Genomic DNA, 16039 nt, shown 5'->3' on the forward strand with positions numbered 1-16039 from the left:
TATTTTTTACAGCAAACTTGTGTTACATTTAGATTGAAGCTGCCTCTTCATATTTCTAGCTCAAATATATCCTTTTCTTCAGCCGTTTATCATATTATTTTCATATAATATAGTTTCTTTTTATCTCAAATTCAGTAAAAGGAATATGAATAAATAGGACTGTATTTTGAACCAGCTTTTAAAACAATTAACCACAGTTATACCTACTGTTCTACTGGATAACTTTTATATTCCTGACTTTTTAATATTTGCTCTCCTTAAGAAGTGCAAGTTTAAAAAAAAAAAAAAAGAAAACTCAAACCTGTGACTTGTGTAGTCTGCTGTTTAGCTTATGTGGGTAAGGTTTTTTGGTTTTGTTTTTGGAATTGGCAAGTACTGGTGCTAATTCTGCTTTTTGAGGTGCAGTCAGGATGGCTTAAAAATACAAAAATACATGTGTATCAAGGAATGCTATTATAATTTTAAGCTCTTTTGAAATGTTTGAGAGACTGACATTAGGGCTGTGATCCAAAGTCAGCATAGATGACAGTGCTGTCTTAGTCTGTTGTCATTTCTGTTGCAGCCTGCTTTTCAATGGCATATTTCATTCCATCATTAAACATTTGCTGATTTTTCTAATACCGATGTTTTCTTCACCTGAATATTCATCTTTTCTCACCCTACACTTAGTGGGTGTCTTTACTCATTTTTATGTTCACTCTTCTTTGCTCTTGACATATTGTTTCCTTCTGTACATGTCTTCATTTGAAAGAATCTGTTGTCATCAGAGCTTTTCTGCCAGTAATGCAAGATAGATAGCTTCTCCTCCACTGAAAGATAAGGGCCAGCAAAATGCCAGGGAGGACTGGAACGGCAGCCAGGAAAGCTGGGAGGAGTTTGGGAATGTGTCAGTCTCATAGATCTATAGCTGTTGTTTAATAAACGACCTTGCGACATGTTGTGTTTTGTAAAAACTCTTCTTCTTCTAATACCATTGAAAGTCATAGATTTAGGATTCACATTTGTGTTTTCTGAACATTTTCAGTTTGCTTGTTAACAATTTATGAAGCTGTTGCCTAAGAGGAAAGGTGTACTTGAGAGAAAGGCTTATTTGCAGCATTAAGTTTTGCTTGGGTGTAGAAGGGGAGTCTTACAGTCTTTCCCACATGTTTATCTGGTCTTGAGAACAGTATTATAAGATAACTCTTGCCTGTTAAAACACATTTTTTTGTGTGGTGCTTTTTGAAAATGTTATGTTATGCTGAGTTTTCTACTACTTTGATTTCTTCCTCCCAGTGCCAAAGGGGATTGGTATGATTAGGAGGCTCTCTGACTGACTGGAGTTTCATTCAAAGCAGCTAGGCATGGGGAACATTCTCAATCACCTTTCTACACTCTGCCAGGAAAAGTCTGGAACTTCCCTCACTTTGCAATATCTGCTTCATGTTTGGTTGACTAAATGTAAATAGCATGTACTTGAGGTGGTTAGATGTTTTGATTTGCCACGATTGTGTGGCTTTTTTCCCATCTGCCCTGTTCTTTCCCTTTGCAAGAAAGGAGCCAATGGTATTTTTTTGAAGATAAAAAGCTGCTGTACTTTAAATGGATCTTCTAAAAGATAAATAGAATATAGTACTAATGGATCCTAACAAGAACTTTGAATTCCTAAAATATTTTTAATAAAAAAAGACTCTCCCTGTGTGCTTCTGCATTTAATCCTGAGCTGGGATCCGTATGCCATAAGGACACCTTGTGTTTCAGACAGGACCAAATTGGAATTCTTGCAAACGATGCCTGTGTCAAAATGTAGTCCTGAAGAGCAAAGACCAGGAATAACTCTCCATGCTTTCTCTTGAAATTTTTTTTTTTTTAAATGTTAAGAGTTTTGAACACTGACATACACTCGTTTCAAGACAAAGGATGGTGTTTTAGCAAGTATGGTAGAAGGCAAATTACACCCCTCCCTGATTTGCTGTTCATGTCTCTCTTCTCTGATCATTGTGTTTTTAGGAAAATATAATAATCATCTGAAGAAGTGTTGGCAGATCAATGTTTTCTACGAATTCTTTTAGAAAAGATAGCTGGCAGTTTCTTGTGTTATGGATTGATTTTCCCCTGCAATATGGGAATGAATCTTTGGAATCACTCAGAAGTCCTTTTTCCAAACTGACAATTCAAACCAATTTCCAATTTATTTTATTTTTAGGTATATCTTATACCTCACTAATACCTATAGAGAATATACATGCCCATGGTGATGATTTTCTTATCTGTTTGATCCATCCAGTAATAAATTGTTATGGGCAGCTTACAACAAGCTTCATTTCAGAGAGTAAAGTATTATAACTTTTTACATAAGCTGCATTGAATGAGAAAGATGAACAGAGAGAGGAAACAAAGGTTTTGCTGTTTATTGCTGTTATTTTTTTAATCATCTGGTTTGTGAGTATGTCTTTGTTTATTACTGTATTTTAACTGTGTGCATTTTGCTCTCTGTCAGATATTTTGTCCTACACAAGTTGACAAACCTGAAATTTCTTGATACTCGGAAAGTAACGAGGAGGGAGAGAGAGGAAGCCTTGGTGAGAGGTGCCTTCATGAAAGTGGTTAAGCCCAAGGATGCTAAGGTAGGAGATTAAATGGAAGAAGTAACAACAATGAGATTCATTAACACTGTTTTAAAATAATTCCAAAAGCTTGGCTGCGTCTTTCACTATAGTAACAGACAAAACCTTTCGAATGAAAGGACTGGTAAATGTGATCAGGTGAAGCACAAAAGCATTAGTAATTTTTCTGTGGTTTAATATCAAACTTTTCTGTTATGTCTAGTTAATGGACTGTGGTTATGTTATCAAATTTATGGTTTCCAACCTCTGTTTCGTATAACAAAGCAACTAATATGTGTCACTGAGCTTAAAAGAATATTTTTACCCTGTCTAAAGATATGTAACAGCTGTGTGATATGCTTTTGTGAAAGAATGCAATTTTTCTGACAAGTTGTCCCGTCTTGTATGTTAAATGCAAATGTCTATCGCAGAGCTCACACCTATGGTGTTTATTAGCTTCTAGTTGACCAGCTGATTCTAATTTTGTATGATGTTACTTAATGTGGTGTCCTGCTAATGAGCATTGACAACATCAGAGAGACAGTTTCAGTAATGTGAGCTTTTGAAACTGCTTGCATCAACTCCAGGCGTACTGCATATTACTGACGCAAACAGATCGCAAATGTGAGTTCTCCACTTTACCATTCTCTGCTTTACCTTCTTTTTACATGGTTGATCAATACACGATAACAGCAATCTGAGTTTCAGAGTGGTTTAGTGTTGCAGATCTTTCTTAAGACTTCACTCAACTTTTCAGTGTACTTGCTTTCTGTTTGCTATTTTATTCTCTGAAATACACCATCAATAATTGATTGCAGATTTCCAATAATGCTGAAAAATAATGTAGCAGTTATGGAAATGCACTGTTTGGTAGCATAACAGTGTTGCTAGGTAAGTGCATTATCACAAGTACAATTGCAGTGCATAACAGATTAATTCAGACTGATTCATTTATAACTACTATAATGTTAACAGTTCTGATACAAGCATAACTTTGATATATTGTTTACCACTGCCTGTCGTTATTTCAGCTTCATATGTGTAATAAATAATGTATTTCTAAGCTGTTGTGGATATCTTATTCATAGCAAACCAACTTTGCTAAATCTGACCAAATGCAATAGCTGAAATGCGTTAGATATAGTGCATGTATGTTGTCTTCTTTTATGATTCTTCTTATGTAAACAGATTTTGGATCTGGTAAAGTGATTCTTAAATTTTATTAGCAATTAGATTTTTCATTTAAGAGTCTGCTCTTTGAATTTTAACCCACTTAATAGTGCAAGAGAAGAAAAAAAGTGTCTGTTTCTTAATTTGAAGTTCCTTTTCTGGATGAAACCTCTATTTAAGTCAATCGCTAAGGGTGAAATACTTCACAAATGTAGGGATAACATCTTCATCTTTTATATCCGTAATTGAACCTTTTGTATACTTTTGAATTATTTACCCACTAAGTCTGATGATAAAACGTACGTTTATTTCAGCAAATTTGCAGAAGGCTCAAATTTACTGTTGTTATTACCATAGTAAAGGGTTTTTTTCATCTTTATAAATGGTTTGGTACAAATTGCTGATAGGAAAATCATTATAAATGCTTTTCATGGCATGAATTAATGCTTCTTAAGATGCTACAAAATTACCCTCATCATATGATATTATATACATATTACAGAAGTGGCTAATTTAAAATAAATATTAAATTGAATGCAGAACAGATATTATAAACTCTTAAAATTGTTTTGAATTTTTACTTGTTTCCTAGGATATTCAGGCTTACAGTATGCATGCATGCAAACTCTTTTTATGTCTGAAAACACTTATTGAGTCCTCTGTGCATATGTTTTCAGATGCAGATGTGTATGTATATAAATATTTATTGCTATACTATAACAAGCATTCCTCTATATACCACAAAGATGATGTGCACAATAACTGTACTTTCAAATTGTATCATATGTTATATATTGAATACCTAATATTTTTTTATTCTTCAGCCTTCATGCTTCCTGAATCTTGTGCTCTCTGTCTGTTCATCAGTGGCCCTCCCATATAGTTGTTGAGATTTTTGACCAGATTCAGCCAAATTTAACAGATAGCTAGTGGTAATATATTTGGAGCTTTCTGAAACTAGTTAGAAGAGAATACACCTTGATCTAAACTAAGAGGAAGACTGCAGCACATCCAGTATTGGTCATCAGAAAAACTCCTTACGAAGCTGACCTAGTGATATAAAACCCTGCTGACAGTGAACTTCCTGAGAATGGTATTTTCCTTCCCCCTAAGGTACTAGCCACTGTGTCAGCCTGTGCTTGCCAGAAATGAAGTTGGAGTGATTAGTATTTATGTTGGTGGGTGCCACATGGAAATATTGTTCTGCCAGATGTAGTAACAACAGTGAACCTGTCAGACTTGCTTTTTCAGAAGAAAACCCCAAAAAATCCTAGGTTGGGTGTGGTTTTTTATCCCCTGTTGTGATAAGCAGGAGATGGTATGGCTTATTCAGCATAAGAAGCAGGCTGATGATCTAAAGAGGCTGTGATGTGGGGAGTTGTTTTCATTTTAGCCTTGACATGAAATACTTGGGAGAGCAAAATACTCCACCAAGAAAAAATACACAAAATAAGAATAAAAGCAAGAAATTTCCATCTGACTAGCTTGTGTTTACTCAAACGCAAAAGTATCTAGCAATCACCAGTCATCACTAAGTCATAAATATTTTATTTTGTATAAATTTTTTTACTTTCATTTTTCCCTATTTTTCATTTTTTTTTAACAGACCGCTGCACTTTCTTGTGCTTTGCTTCATTTCATCCTTTGTTTAAAATGCATCTGTTTGTGATATGACTGTCTTATGGAAAGATGCAGTCATTTATTAGAAAACAGTTTAATGTTACAATGCAGTGTTCCATCGCTCCATGTAAGTGAGCTGAACTTCATTATTCTGTGATGTTTATATTTTCTTTTGTCATAATATTGAATGTTGTATCATGCCTGATTTTAATAAAGATTGGGTAAGCCTGGCTGGATAAGAGGCATTGAGCCAGATGAGGAAGCCTTGTTTAATGACCAGACCATGACCTCATTTCACTGGCATAAGTGTAGATCAAAGTGGAAGATGCCTGTCCAGTGTGAAGTGCATTTCTGGCTATGACAGCACTTCACATCAGAATGACAGCTCAAGAATACGACAGTCAAAACTGCTTAATTATGTCCCAACTTTGTAATTATTCAACCCTGCTTCTACAAAGAGTACAGTTGTCATTTCTTGACATAATTATTTAAAACTGTACCCTTCTTTGGTTTATAGGTATGAGTTGTGTTTCCAACTGTTTCATCTTTAAAACTTAGATATGCAAAACAGAATGTGATTTGAGACTACATTTTAAGACTCCTCATTTTTAAGTTGCATATGATATCAATAAACAAAATGAAGATGTATCAAAGCACATCATAGTTTCATATGTTAAAGGAAAGGTCTGTATTCAAGATCATTTAATCTAAATGATAAAATGTGGATATATCCATTATATCTAAAGTGTGTGACTAGATACACAATGTCGTAGGTCTCTCTAAATATAAATTTAATTGCTTAATACTGGGTCAATGCACTTGCTTTTATAAAATACATGTATTTCCCAGTATTTTGCAACTCCTCTACCTAACAGCTATTTTTAGCTTACTGCATTTTTAAGGTTAACATTTTTATAAGATTTTTTTATAGTGGAAAAAGCAAGCAGTGTGTATTTTGTCATATGTAACAGTCTTGAAGCTTGTAGGACCAAATCATCAGCAGATGTACATAGGTATACTTCCAAGTAGCTGCCTTAATATTATGTAGAGTTATTCTATTTTCTTGCAACTTTACCAAGAGCATCTTGTCCTCTGGGTATAAAGGAAACTCTGTACAACAAAAGATGGCAGTATAGGTGTTTTGAGATTTTTTTCCCCCCTCAGATGCATAGTTTTCGTCACAAGTTATAATTATAAAACCTGACATAGCATTTGTTCTCTAAGGAACTAAGATGGAGACATTTAAGCAGAGAGGCAAGTCCAATATCTGTATTTCATGTAATTGAGTGTGTGTGATTCTTGCTCACACTGTTACTTGGAAGATAGAGGGAGATTATTTTGTTTTGATAGGAAGAGTAAATATTTAGGCAGTACAGCTTAAGCAATAAGGTCAGCAAAAAATCTATAGTATTGCTTTCGGATCATTGTCAGTATTCTTGTGTTTATACTCATAGGAAATTATCGAAGTGACTGATGCCGATATATGCTTTTTCAAATTCTTTTAAAATCAGGTGAAACATAAGGAGGAATTTGAATAATTTTTGTCCTTAACTATTTAATAAGAATACATAAAATATCTCTAATAAATAGATATATCCTATCCACTTTCAAGAATTTGTGCAAGACATTTTTGCTAATGCATCTCATGTACCTTGTTCCTGCCTCTCTAAATTAGGAAAATGGGCTGACTTAAAAAGTAAATAAAAGGTGACAGAGACAAGTCTGGAGAACATCTGCATTGCTCACAACTTTTTTCCTTTTACCAGCACCATTGTGTAGAGATCTTGCCTTGTGAACTTACAGCATTTGAAGTAGATACAGAGCAAAGGGGTTTTAAAGTGTAAAGAATCATTGTTTCAATGAACCACTAGCTAGTACGATACTTCTTTGAGAGAGCTTCTGCATAACAGGGTTTCTTATCATCCAGATGTCAAGATTTCACGTACTAAAACAGAACAACGTCAAGAATTTCAGACTCTAATCTAGACTATGATGATGCAGTGAATAATGTTGACTTCAAAGACGTAGCAGTCATGCTACTATTTGACATGCTGAAGTATCCATTTTGGTCTTTGGAAAGTTGAAGTATTTTAAGCAAGTTTCCATAACATGATTGGCTCCTAATCCTCTAGTGACTCATCAAAATCAGAAATAAAGAATAATTGAAAAAAAATGCCAGAATTTCTATTTCTATGTATGAACACTTTAATGGTTTAGAAGAGAAAATTGCTGAGTAAGATCTACCGGATTCAAGAATGGTGCTTGCTAGAACTAAGCTGACAGAGCCAAGTCAAGTCATTTAAAAATTTTCATTTTTAAAATCCCATTATTTCAAACGAATCCCATGATCCAAAACAAATGTAAGTAAGCATTTGTTTATATATAGATTTATATATATATATGAATTTTATGAAATAGTGTGTGAATAATATTTGCACATATTTTTTCTAAATGAGTCGATTTTACTTATTTTCTAAAACTGGGGCATGACATGTTTTACTAAGCCTTTCTTTGTCCTGCAGGGCAGTAGGTTTGATCATTAATGTGATGGAATGAGTAAAGCATAGTGAAATTCCAACATTAAGAAGTGATCAAAGTGTTGGAGGACTGAGAAAAATGACCTTAGGTTTTTACTTCTATTTTCTGATTCCTTGTAGTATACTGATCCACATTTTCTTTTTTTGTTTGTTAGGGTTTTTTATTATTATTATTTCATTTGGAAGTTTAGATGCATGTATGTTTGTATTATCCAATTAGTTGAAAAGCAGACCAGAAGAAACACTTGGATATGATCCAGTATTTGAAACATCAAATAATATTTTCTACCTCTCTGTCTCTGAGAATATCTGCAAGTCCCCTTGATAGACACATTGCAATAATAGCCGTCTGTTTGGTATTGTGTGTGTGTGCATGAGTTCACCACGAAGCACACTGAATCCAGAAATGGATCCGTATATCCTGTGATATTCATAAATTCAAAAATACTTTGTTCAGAAGACGGTAAAAAGATCACTAAAGCTGTCCTCAATTTTTGTAGCAACAAAAAATCAGTTCCAAAAATATGAGTATGTCTTGATTCAGTGATGAGAAAGAAAATCTGCTGTCACATCTCACAGTGCTTGTGGGGTAAATTAGTGACACAAGATTTTAAGAACTGGGAAATCTAATTATTGTAGCCGTGCAAGTGATAAAGGGCTTAAGGGTGTGACTGAAAAGTTATATACTAGACTAATAAGCAGAAAGCTGGTAGTTCATCAAACAGCTAATGAAGTTCTATAGAAGACATCTGTGAGACACTGTAGAGAATGATATGTGGACCTGTGAGCATATAGTTACAGCATGTAAGAATACAGGTCAACAAGCAGTGCTACCGTAGTTTGGATCTTGCCTGATATATAGTCTTTGGATGAAATATTTCGGGAATTAGCAATATGTAATAGCTTCTGTTACATTTCCTTTGATCATTTATCAAATTCAATGTGCATATGAAGGAGATCCATAGACTCCATTGTTAGTTTCAAGTTATTGTGCAGTGGATCCTAATGTCTTTGCATATGATCAATAGCAGACCAGTGTTGCACTTGCTATATGGTGAAGAAATCACACTTCACACACTTTACAACAGTAAATTTGATCTGGCTGTGAATTTGTGCATCATGTGAGGAAACTCTTGCTCCTGGAAAAGGTGGAATTAGTAACAGGATCTAGAGCAGTTTGCTAAGGCCAGCTGGTAAAGAATTGCCTTCAAAGTACCTGCAAGAGCAGCTGTGTTAAAGCAAACTGAAAGGCAGGCTTGGGGAAAAGCAGCCAACAGCGGGAATAGAAGGGTCAGTATCCAAAGCGGAAGTGAAGACAGTTATGATAGTAAAATTGAAGATGGGAATCTGAGCTGCAGACAGCTTGGAAAGTTAGAGGCTTGCATGTGATGCTTGAATCTGCAAGCTAAGACATTTAAAGAGAGTTGATGGGTTTTATGCTGTACTTTGTATCTTCATGTGTGAGAGGTCACATGATTAGGGAGAAAGACCCTCAGTCAGTAAATGAGAGAAAAACAATTAGTTTAAACAGTGGAGGCTAAGCTGCAAACATACAGCTGCTGAACTAGCAAAGGAATGTATTCTCTTTGCTTAGCCTGCTGTAATTCTAGCTGTCAAGGAGGAAGATTAGACGTGTGGGTGATACGTGTGTTAGGGTAGGGGGAAAGCCTATTCTTCATTGTTCTTGTGCTTATAATTCTTGAAAAACTAATACGTGTTTAGATATTTGGGAAGGTATTATGTGGACTACATTTCAGTTTCTAATTGCTCTTGAAGATACAGGATGCAAAAGGTGATGTCTCTTTCCTAAAATTATTCCTCTTAAAAAAAAGTATGTGATTGTCACGAAGCTGGTGTCCTTTTAACCATTAATGATCCCAATGCACTTTTTGCATAGGAAGGGGTGTTACTTCTGGAGCCCTGGCCTGATTCCAATTCAGGTAATTACATTCTGCCTCCATGGATTTCTCTGCAGTCTCAATTTACTAAGGCATTCTTCTCCACCTTCTGCCCTAAACTGTTATGTAGTATTGCAGTGTGCTAGTTAACCAGCTGCTACTTTGCACCTGAAAGATGTCTGTCTTTCAGCAGTGGTGAGCAAATTGATCCCTTTGTAAGACTTATTTAATATTTGTAAAGCACCTGGAGATGCTCTGATGAATGGCAATAGGCACTGTATATCATTAACACATCCATTTAATTGAAGAAACTAGCATGACAACTTGTTTATTACTGCTCTTATTTTTTTTTTTTTTTTTCCGATTTGTGGATTCAGAACTATGAAAACTTCAATTATTAAATTCTGAAAGCATATGGTCTGGCTTTTGTCTTCTGATCAGCCTGTTCAGTCTACTTAACAAAATGCCGTTCAGCAGAATGTAATACTGTGATATCAGAAAGTAGGGAAAGAATCATGATTGGTTTAAATTCCCAATGGATTGATATGGCTAGAATTTTATCCTGTAAGTTTTGTTTTTCTTTTGGAAATGGAAACATTGCTGCTGTACAAGCAAAGCTCGCTGCACTCTTCTGCAGTTCCTCTTTACAGAACAACTAATGCAATTGATCTCATCATCAGATGAGACCACTGTTAGGAATAGAAGTTGTTCATATATTGCATTTTGTCAAAAAAAATATATATATAACGTGGCATTGGCAAAACTTTGGGCCAAGTCTATTCTTTTATCCTTATAGGTGATTCTTTTTTTTTCCCCTGGACTTTGAGGCACTATATGGCTCATTTACTGTAAATCATGTTTATAAGTCATTCTGATTGAATTAATAGTAGTCTAAAATGTGATGGTTAGAATATATGTTGATTCCTACCCATGAAACAAAGGTCCATCCAATTATAAAATACTTTTTTTTCCTGAAAGCTGCTTATCACAGCAAGATTTCTGAGAGAGAAAATGAGTGAAAAAATACCACTAACAAAGGGTCTACTTGTAATTTTGTAAATGTGAAGCACCTGGTTCAAAAGTTGGAAAGAATTGTCATGGCTGAGTTTATTGCTTGTTTTGACTATGATTGGATGTTATATAGTTTTCACAGCAAGCTCTGCAGTGTGTATGTTTGCTGTGTTAAGACCTGGCTTCACTCTTTTGCTGACCCATCAAAAGGTCACTAGGTGTTAGAGATAAATGTGGTCACAAGGGCCACTGCAAATGAAGACAAATTATTTGTTGTTGTGATTTCTTAGAAGCATATCTTGCAGTAAGGGACAACAGGCTATGAGGAAGATCACAACATAAACAGGGTGGTATTTTACGTTAACTTAACCAACTCCATTGGCATCCTCCTTGGAAGAGCTTATACTGCAGGGTTTTGAGAAAGGTGATTCTTTTGTACAAAGTAACGTTGTGGGAAATTGTAAATAATTTTTTATATCGTGCTCTCACAATTATGACTTGTTCTATCACACCAACTTATGTTGCCACATAGTTTTAGGTTGCCGATATTTTGAAGAAGGAAGAAAAAAACAACTTAAAGGTTGATAGGGTTTTCGATAATAAGATTTGTTTAATTGAACATCCATATTCAATTTAACATCCATGAAATGAATAATTGCAAGTTACGTTATATAGATTATTGTAATTGTTGTCATTACATCTTTGTACTCTTCTGTTTTTCAGTAGCCTCTTCTTTTGTTGGTAAATCCTAGGATCTAAATTACTGAAAGCTTCCCCCAGTGTTTACAGGGTAATTTTTCTGTATTTCATAGTACTTTTCTATTTGTTATAAATTTCCTCCTTAATTCCTCTTGCCTTCTTCCCCTCTCCTTGATTCTTAGGGAGAAGAGAAAGTATTTATTTGGGACATTTTACTAGCTCTTTGTGATTGAAATGACTGTATTCTTTTGCTTCTTTTCTGCCTTGTACTACTTTCCTTCATTAATGTAAATCTTTCAAGAAACCTTCTCTTATGATGTAGTTAACAACTTTGTGGTAGCGAAGTTTCTATATCCAAACCAAATAAATAAATAAATAAGAAATAGAGTGCTTTCAACATGTGATTCTCTGCAAGTAGTTATTCCGCTAGTATTCTTAGGGTTTGCTTGCTATTAGCAAGATGGTTTTGGTTGCATAATCACACTTTTAATGATATCTGTTATAATGCTGGATTCCCTGATTCTACAGAAACAGATTTTCTCTTCCATGTGTTTCCTTTTGACATCAGTGGTATTGTGGTCAAAAAGAACAGTCTACAGTGATCTGCAGGTTACAAGTTCAGGTGTGAAGACCTAAATTATATCGGGGCATAGAGGACCATGTCTTCATCATATAAATGTGACGCAAGCACATCATATAGCATCTTGTTGTGAAATGGATGCTAGATTGTTTTTAGTGTTGCCATAATCAGATGGATGGAATGAGAGGACAAGTGAAAAAGGGGAGGTAAAATGAAAGAACCTGGTGTTGGCTAATATTTTTAATAATTTTGGAAACAATGCAAGTGCCTAAAAATAGCAGTCTAGTGACATTTCAGATACCCTAAAGTATACAGCAAGTCCCTGTAGGGATGACAGATAAGTATCCATGGGAGATGCAAGGTTTTCTGGAGCTACCATGTGAGGCCAGGCCCAGATACTGTAGGATGGCTAAAACAGTGGTAGAAGCTTGTGTTTAAGCAGATGAATCTCGCCTTTCCTGTTGTGCTAGAAGAGAAGACCGTGTGCTGCAAAATATTTACAGGTCAAGTACACCAGAGCATTATAATAATAATCCTCCCTCACACTAATGTCAGCCAGAGTGTGGTCCCAGAGGCACACAGGGCTGGTAGTGATGAGGTCATCTCCTAAAAGCTCAAGCATATCAGTCATTCAGTCCTTATTAATGACTAAGAACATGACCAATTTGTAGCTGGTTTATGACTTATTTCAGGAAAAAGAATTAATAATTTGTTTTCAGAGAAGGACTAATATTTCTCCCCTTGTCTCCACTCTTACCAGAAATATGTAGGCCAAAGGGATATTTTGTAAGAAATCTTGAACTTTTTTGCCTAATGAGTTTCTAAAACTGCTCCCTTTGTCAAAGAAAAAGGATGCAGCACAGTTTCATCTGCTCCCTTGAAATCATATTGAATTTACAGATTCTGGTTCCAGTTCCTGAACCTTAGTTGAAGCTGATGCTGACCTCATTGTGTTGAAGTACAGGGAGAATAATTTTATTGAATTCTGTGCCTTGTAGCAGAACACTGCTAATTATAACTTGTCCTAATCAGGCTGACCATTGAAAATCTTACTCAGTTTTGAACAAAGCGACAGATTTTCAATTGACTTTAGAGACAGTAGAATAGTCTTTATACAGTCAGTTTCCACACATGGAATCTTTATTGATCGAGGTGAAATGCATACACAAACTTGTCTTGATCTAAGCACGCTTTTTAAAACTCTCGAAAAATCTTCCACAAAAATCACATTGTGATTTCCTTGAACTTTGAATTTTCATTTTTTTCTTTTTTTTTTCTTTTTAAAATTTTTGCTGTCCACTTGACAGACCAATGTTTTAGCTTTCTTAAAAACCTTGACTGAAGAGCATTTTGCCCGTCTTACAGACAATGAAGCTGACACAGAACATTTAAGATTTGGTGACTTAAGTTATGATCATTGAATTTTCAAGTGTATTTAAGGTATGCTTCAGACCTGATATATCCAATGTTATTATATCAAGGCGCCCAGTAAACATATGTGCATTGTCTCAAAGATGATTCATTTCTCTTTCAACCTTGGTAGGGCCTGAAAAACTTAAGCATTCTTTCTTGTAAAAGAACCTGTGGCATATTTACTTAATGATTAAATTACAGTTGTGTTTCTAATTTATGAGCTTGAAGCAGAAGGAGATGAAGTTTTCTGATATGTCAATGCAGCAACTATCCTACATATCTTACTCTGGCGAGTTTCATTAGGAAACATCATTTGGGTTAAAATAAGAAGTAAATTCAGATTGAGAAAGTAAGACTTTTTTTTCTTCCCACATTGTAAGACAAAATATACAACTTTGTTCACATAACAGTTACAAACAGTTCACTGTGTAGGCCAAATGCTCTCTAATGCAGTAAAATTAAGAAATAATATGCTTTGAAAGTGATTTATGAGTGTGGTTAAACTGCCAGATTTACAAAGAAATAGTTCAGATCTTGGGAAGCCTCAGGAGTCACGTCAAAAATGAATTTGACCATGATTTAAACTGCTACTTTTCTTACATGACATTTAATATGTGTACTTTGGAGGCCCATATGTCTTTAATAAAATAGCATTAAGTTTTAAATATGATATGAATGCAGTCAGTTTCTAAATTCATAACCTTTTCCACAACTCCAAAATGCTAACCAATAAGGGAGTCATACATGCAATAAAACATAAACCTTAGAAAATAGTTTTTTATTAGAACAGTTAGACAGTTGGCAGCTGGTTTGTAATGCAATAAATACGTGCAGCCAATGTGGGTTTATCAGTCTTTGTTTACACTGTAAGCAACTGGGACCAGACAACTAATTATAACTGAGGACCAAAGGTCATTAAAAGTTTATTTTGTCCAGTGAACATGTACTTGCTAGGTGAACCTTATAATGCTAAGAAAAGTAGTTTATTAAAGAAGAAACCCTATAGTATGGTTCCCAGTTGAATTTATCTGAGAATACGTTTATTAGAGAGTCATATACTTTAAGAATGTTCTAAAGTACTAAGTATTTCAAAAATTATGAAAAGACATACATAGTTTACAAAGGATTTCAATGTTTAGCAATTGGTGGCCAAAAGAGTTCAGTGTTTCATGAAAACAGAAATACAAGAGTCTGGTCTATGCTGAAGTTTATACTCAATAACAACAAAATATTAGCATATTTTGAGGCAAATTTCTTTGCAATGTGACGTGTTTTATTAATTTTGTTAAAATAATGTACTTTAACCTTACTTTCTGAAACAGAAGCATACCCACAGCAAAAACAGCTTTCTGGATACCTTGAGCTTTTATTCAGAACAACAGGTTCTGGTTTGTTTGCTGAGTTACCCATTTATTCAACATGCATAGAACAGTGCTGCAAGCCTGATCACATATTCTAGGTAGTCTGACGTTCTAATGGAAGCTATTGAAAAAGTGTGGGAGTTGGGAAAAAACAAATTTTCTGTGTACTTTTAAGAGTGTGTGGAGGTGGGGGATAAAAACTTGATTGTGGTATACATTTTCCTCCAAAATGCATTCAATTACTTGATTTCTGGTTAGTGTGGTTCTAGAAAAATGGCAAAAAGTAAATTGAAAAAGTCTGCTTTGAGATGTGTTACAAAGCATATATTCAAATGCTAATCTGTAGTCCTCCAGAATTATGCATCCCCTAGAGCATCCAGAAAATTATTAACAGCATGTAATCCAGCTCAGTGTGAATGCTTCTTTACTCTGTTAGCCAAATCTTTACATAATACAAATCATTCTACCTATAAAAGCACAAATATGTTATTGTTCTCAACAGGCAATTTAATGCAGCTATAGGGAGGAGAATAAGAGAAAAGAAGATTACAAGCTAGCTGATCATGCTTTTATTTCTCTTAAATCTCTCAGCATTTCTCTGTGGTTGTACTTGTTAAAAAAGTATACACAACTGTGCTGCCTATATGATTTGGAAACCTAATCAGTCTAAATATGAAGTTTCGATGGGCGTAGTTTTTAGGGAATTTGATATGTTTATCACAAATATACATTTTACCCCAGAAGCTGTGCTGAACCTGTAATTTTTTTTTCTTTTAATGCTTTTGAAGACAAGTTTTGCAGTAGAAAGCTCATATTTGCCACCCAGTTGTGTAGCTGTAGCTGCAAAAGAGTTATTGAAGTTAATTATTTTCTGGAGAGTTTTGTCAAAAGGACTATTAGTGTGAGCACATACAGAAAGTATGTGAATGAGGAAGAAAAATATTTTGTTGAAATAATACACAACTATCTTCAATCACACTGTGGAGTCAGGATCCTGGTCCAATGGTATTATGTGAATGTGCCTGAATTTAACTGGTAATTGTAAGCATGGAAGTGGATCCTCTCTAGCATAAGTGTACATATTGTGGTCGTCTTTTCTTATTGCATTCTGCTATTTTTTTCCCTGCTATTATTTTACCACCAGATAGCAGCTTGTGTTTCTCCC

At 34.8% G+C, this 16039-nt stretch overlaps 1 protein-coding gene across 3 annotated transcripts in view; it reads left to right on the top strand.

The window, feature by feature from the left end:
* The window catches only part of LRMDA (leucine rich melanocyte differentiation associated), a 688129-nt gene that overhangs the window by 401499 nt on the left and 270591 nt on the right, over nt 1-16039 (top strand). For 2 of the 3 annotated variants that reach the window (XM_086616874.1, XM_086616875.1), the window contains one exon: nt 2480-2606. In XM_086616874.1, coding sequence (XP_086473000.1) covers nt 2480-2606 — 127 coding nt within the window. The remainder of the gene's footprint in view (nt 1-2479; nt 2607-16039) is intronic. The other variant, XM_086616876.1, reaches the window with a different exon arrangement.

This window comes from Tauraco erythrolophus, chromosome 9 (genome assembly GCF_009769465.1).
Source record: "Tauraco erythrolophus isolate bTauEry1 chromosome 9, bTauEry1.pri, whole genome shotgun sequence".
Lineage (NCBI taxonomy): Eukaryota > Metazoa > Chordata > Aves > Musophagiformes > Musophagidae > Tauraco > Tauraco erythrolophus.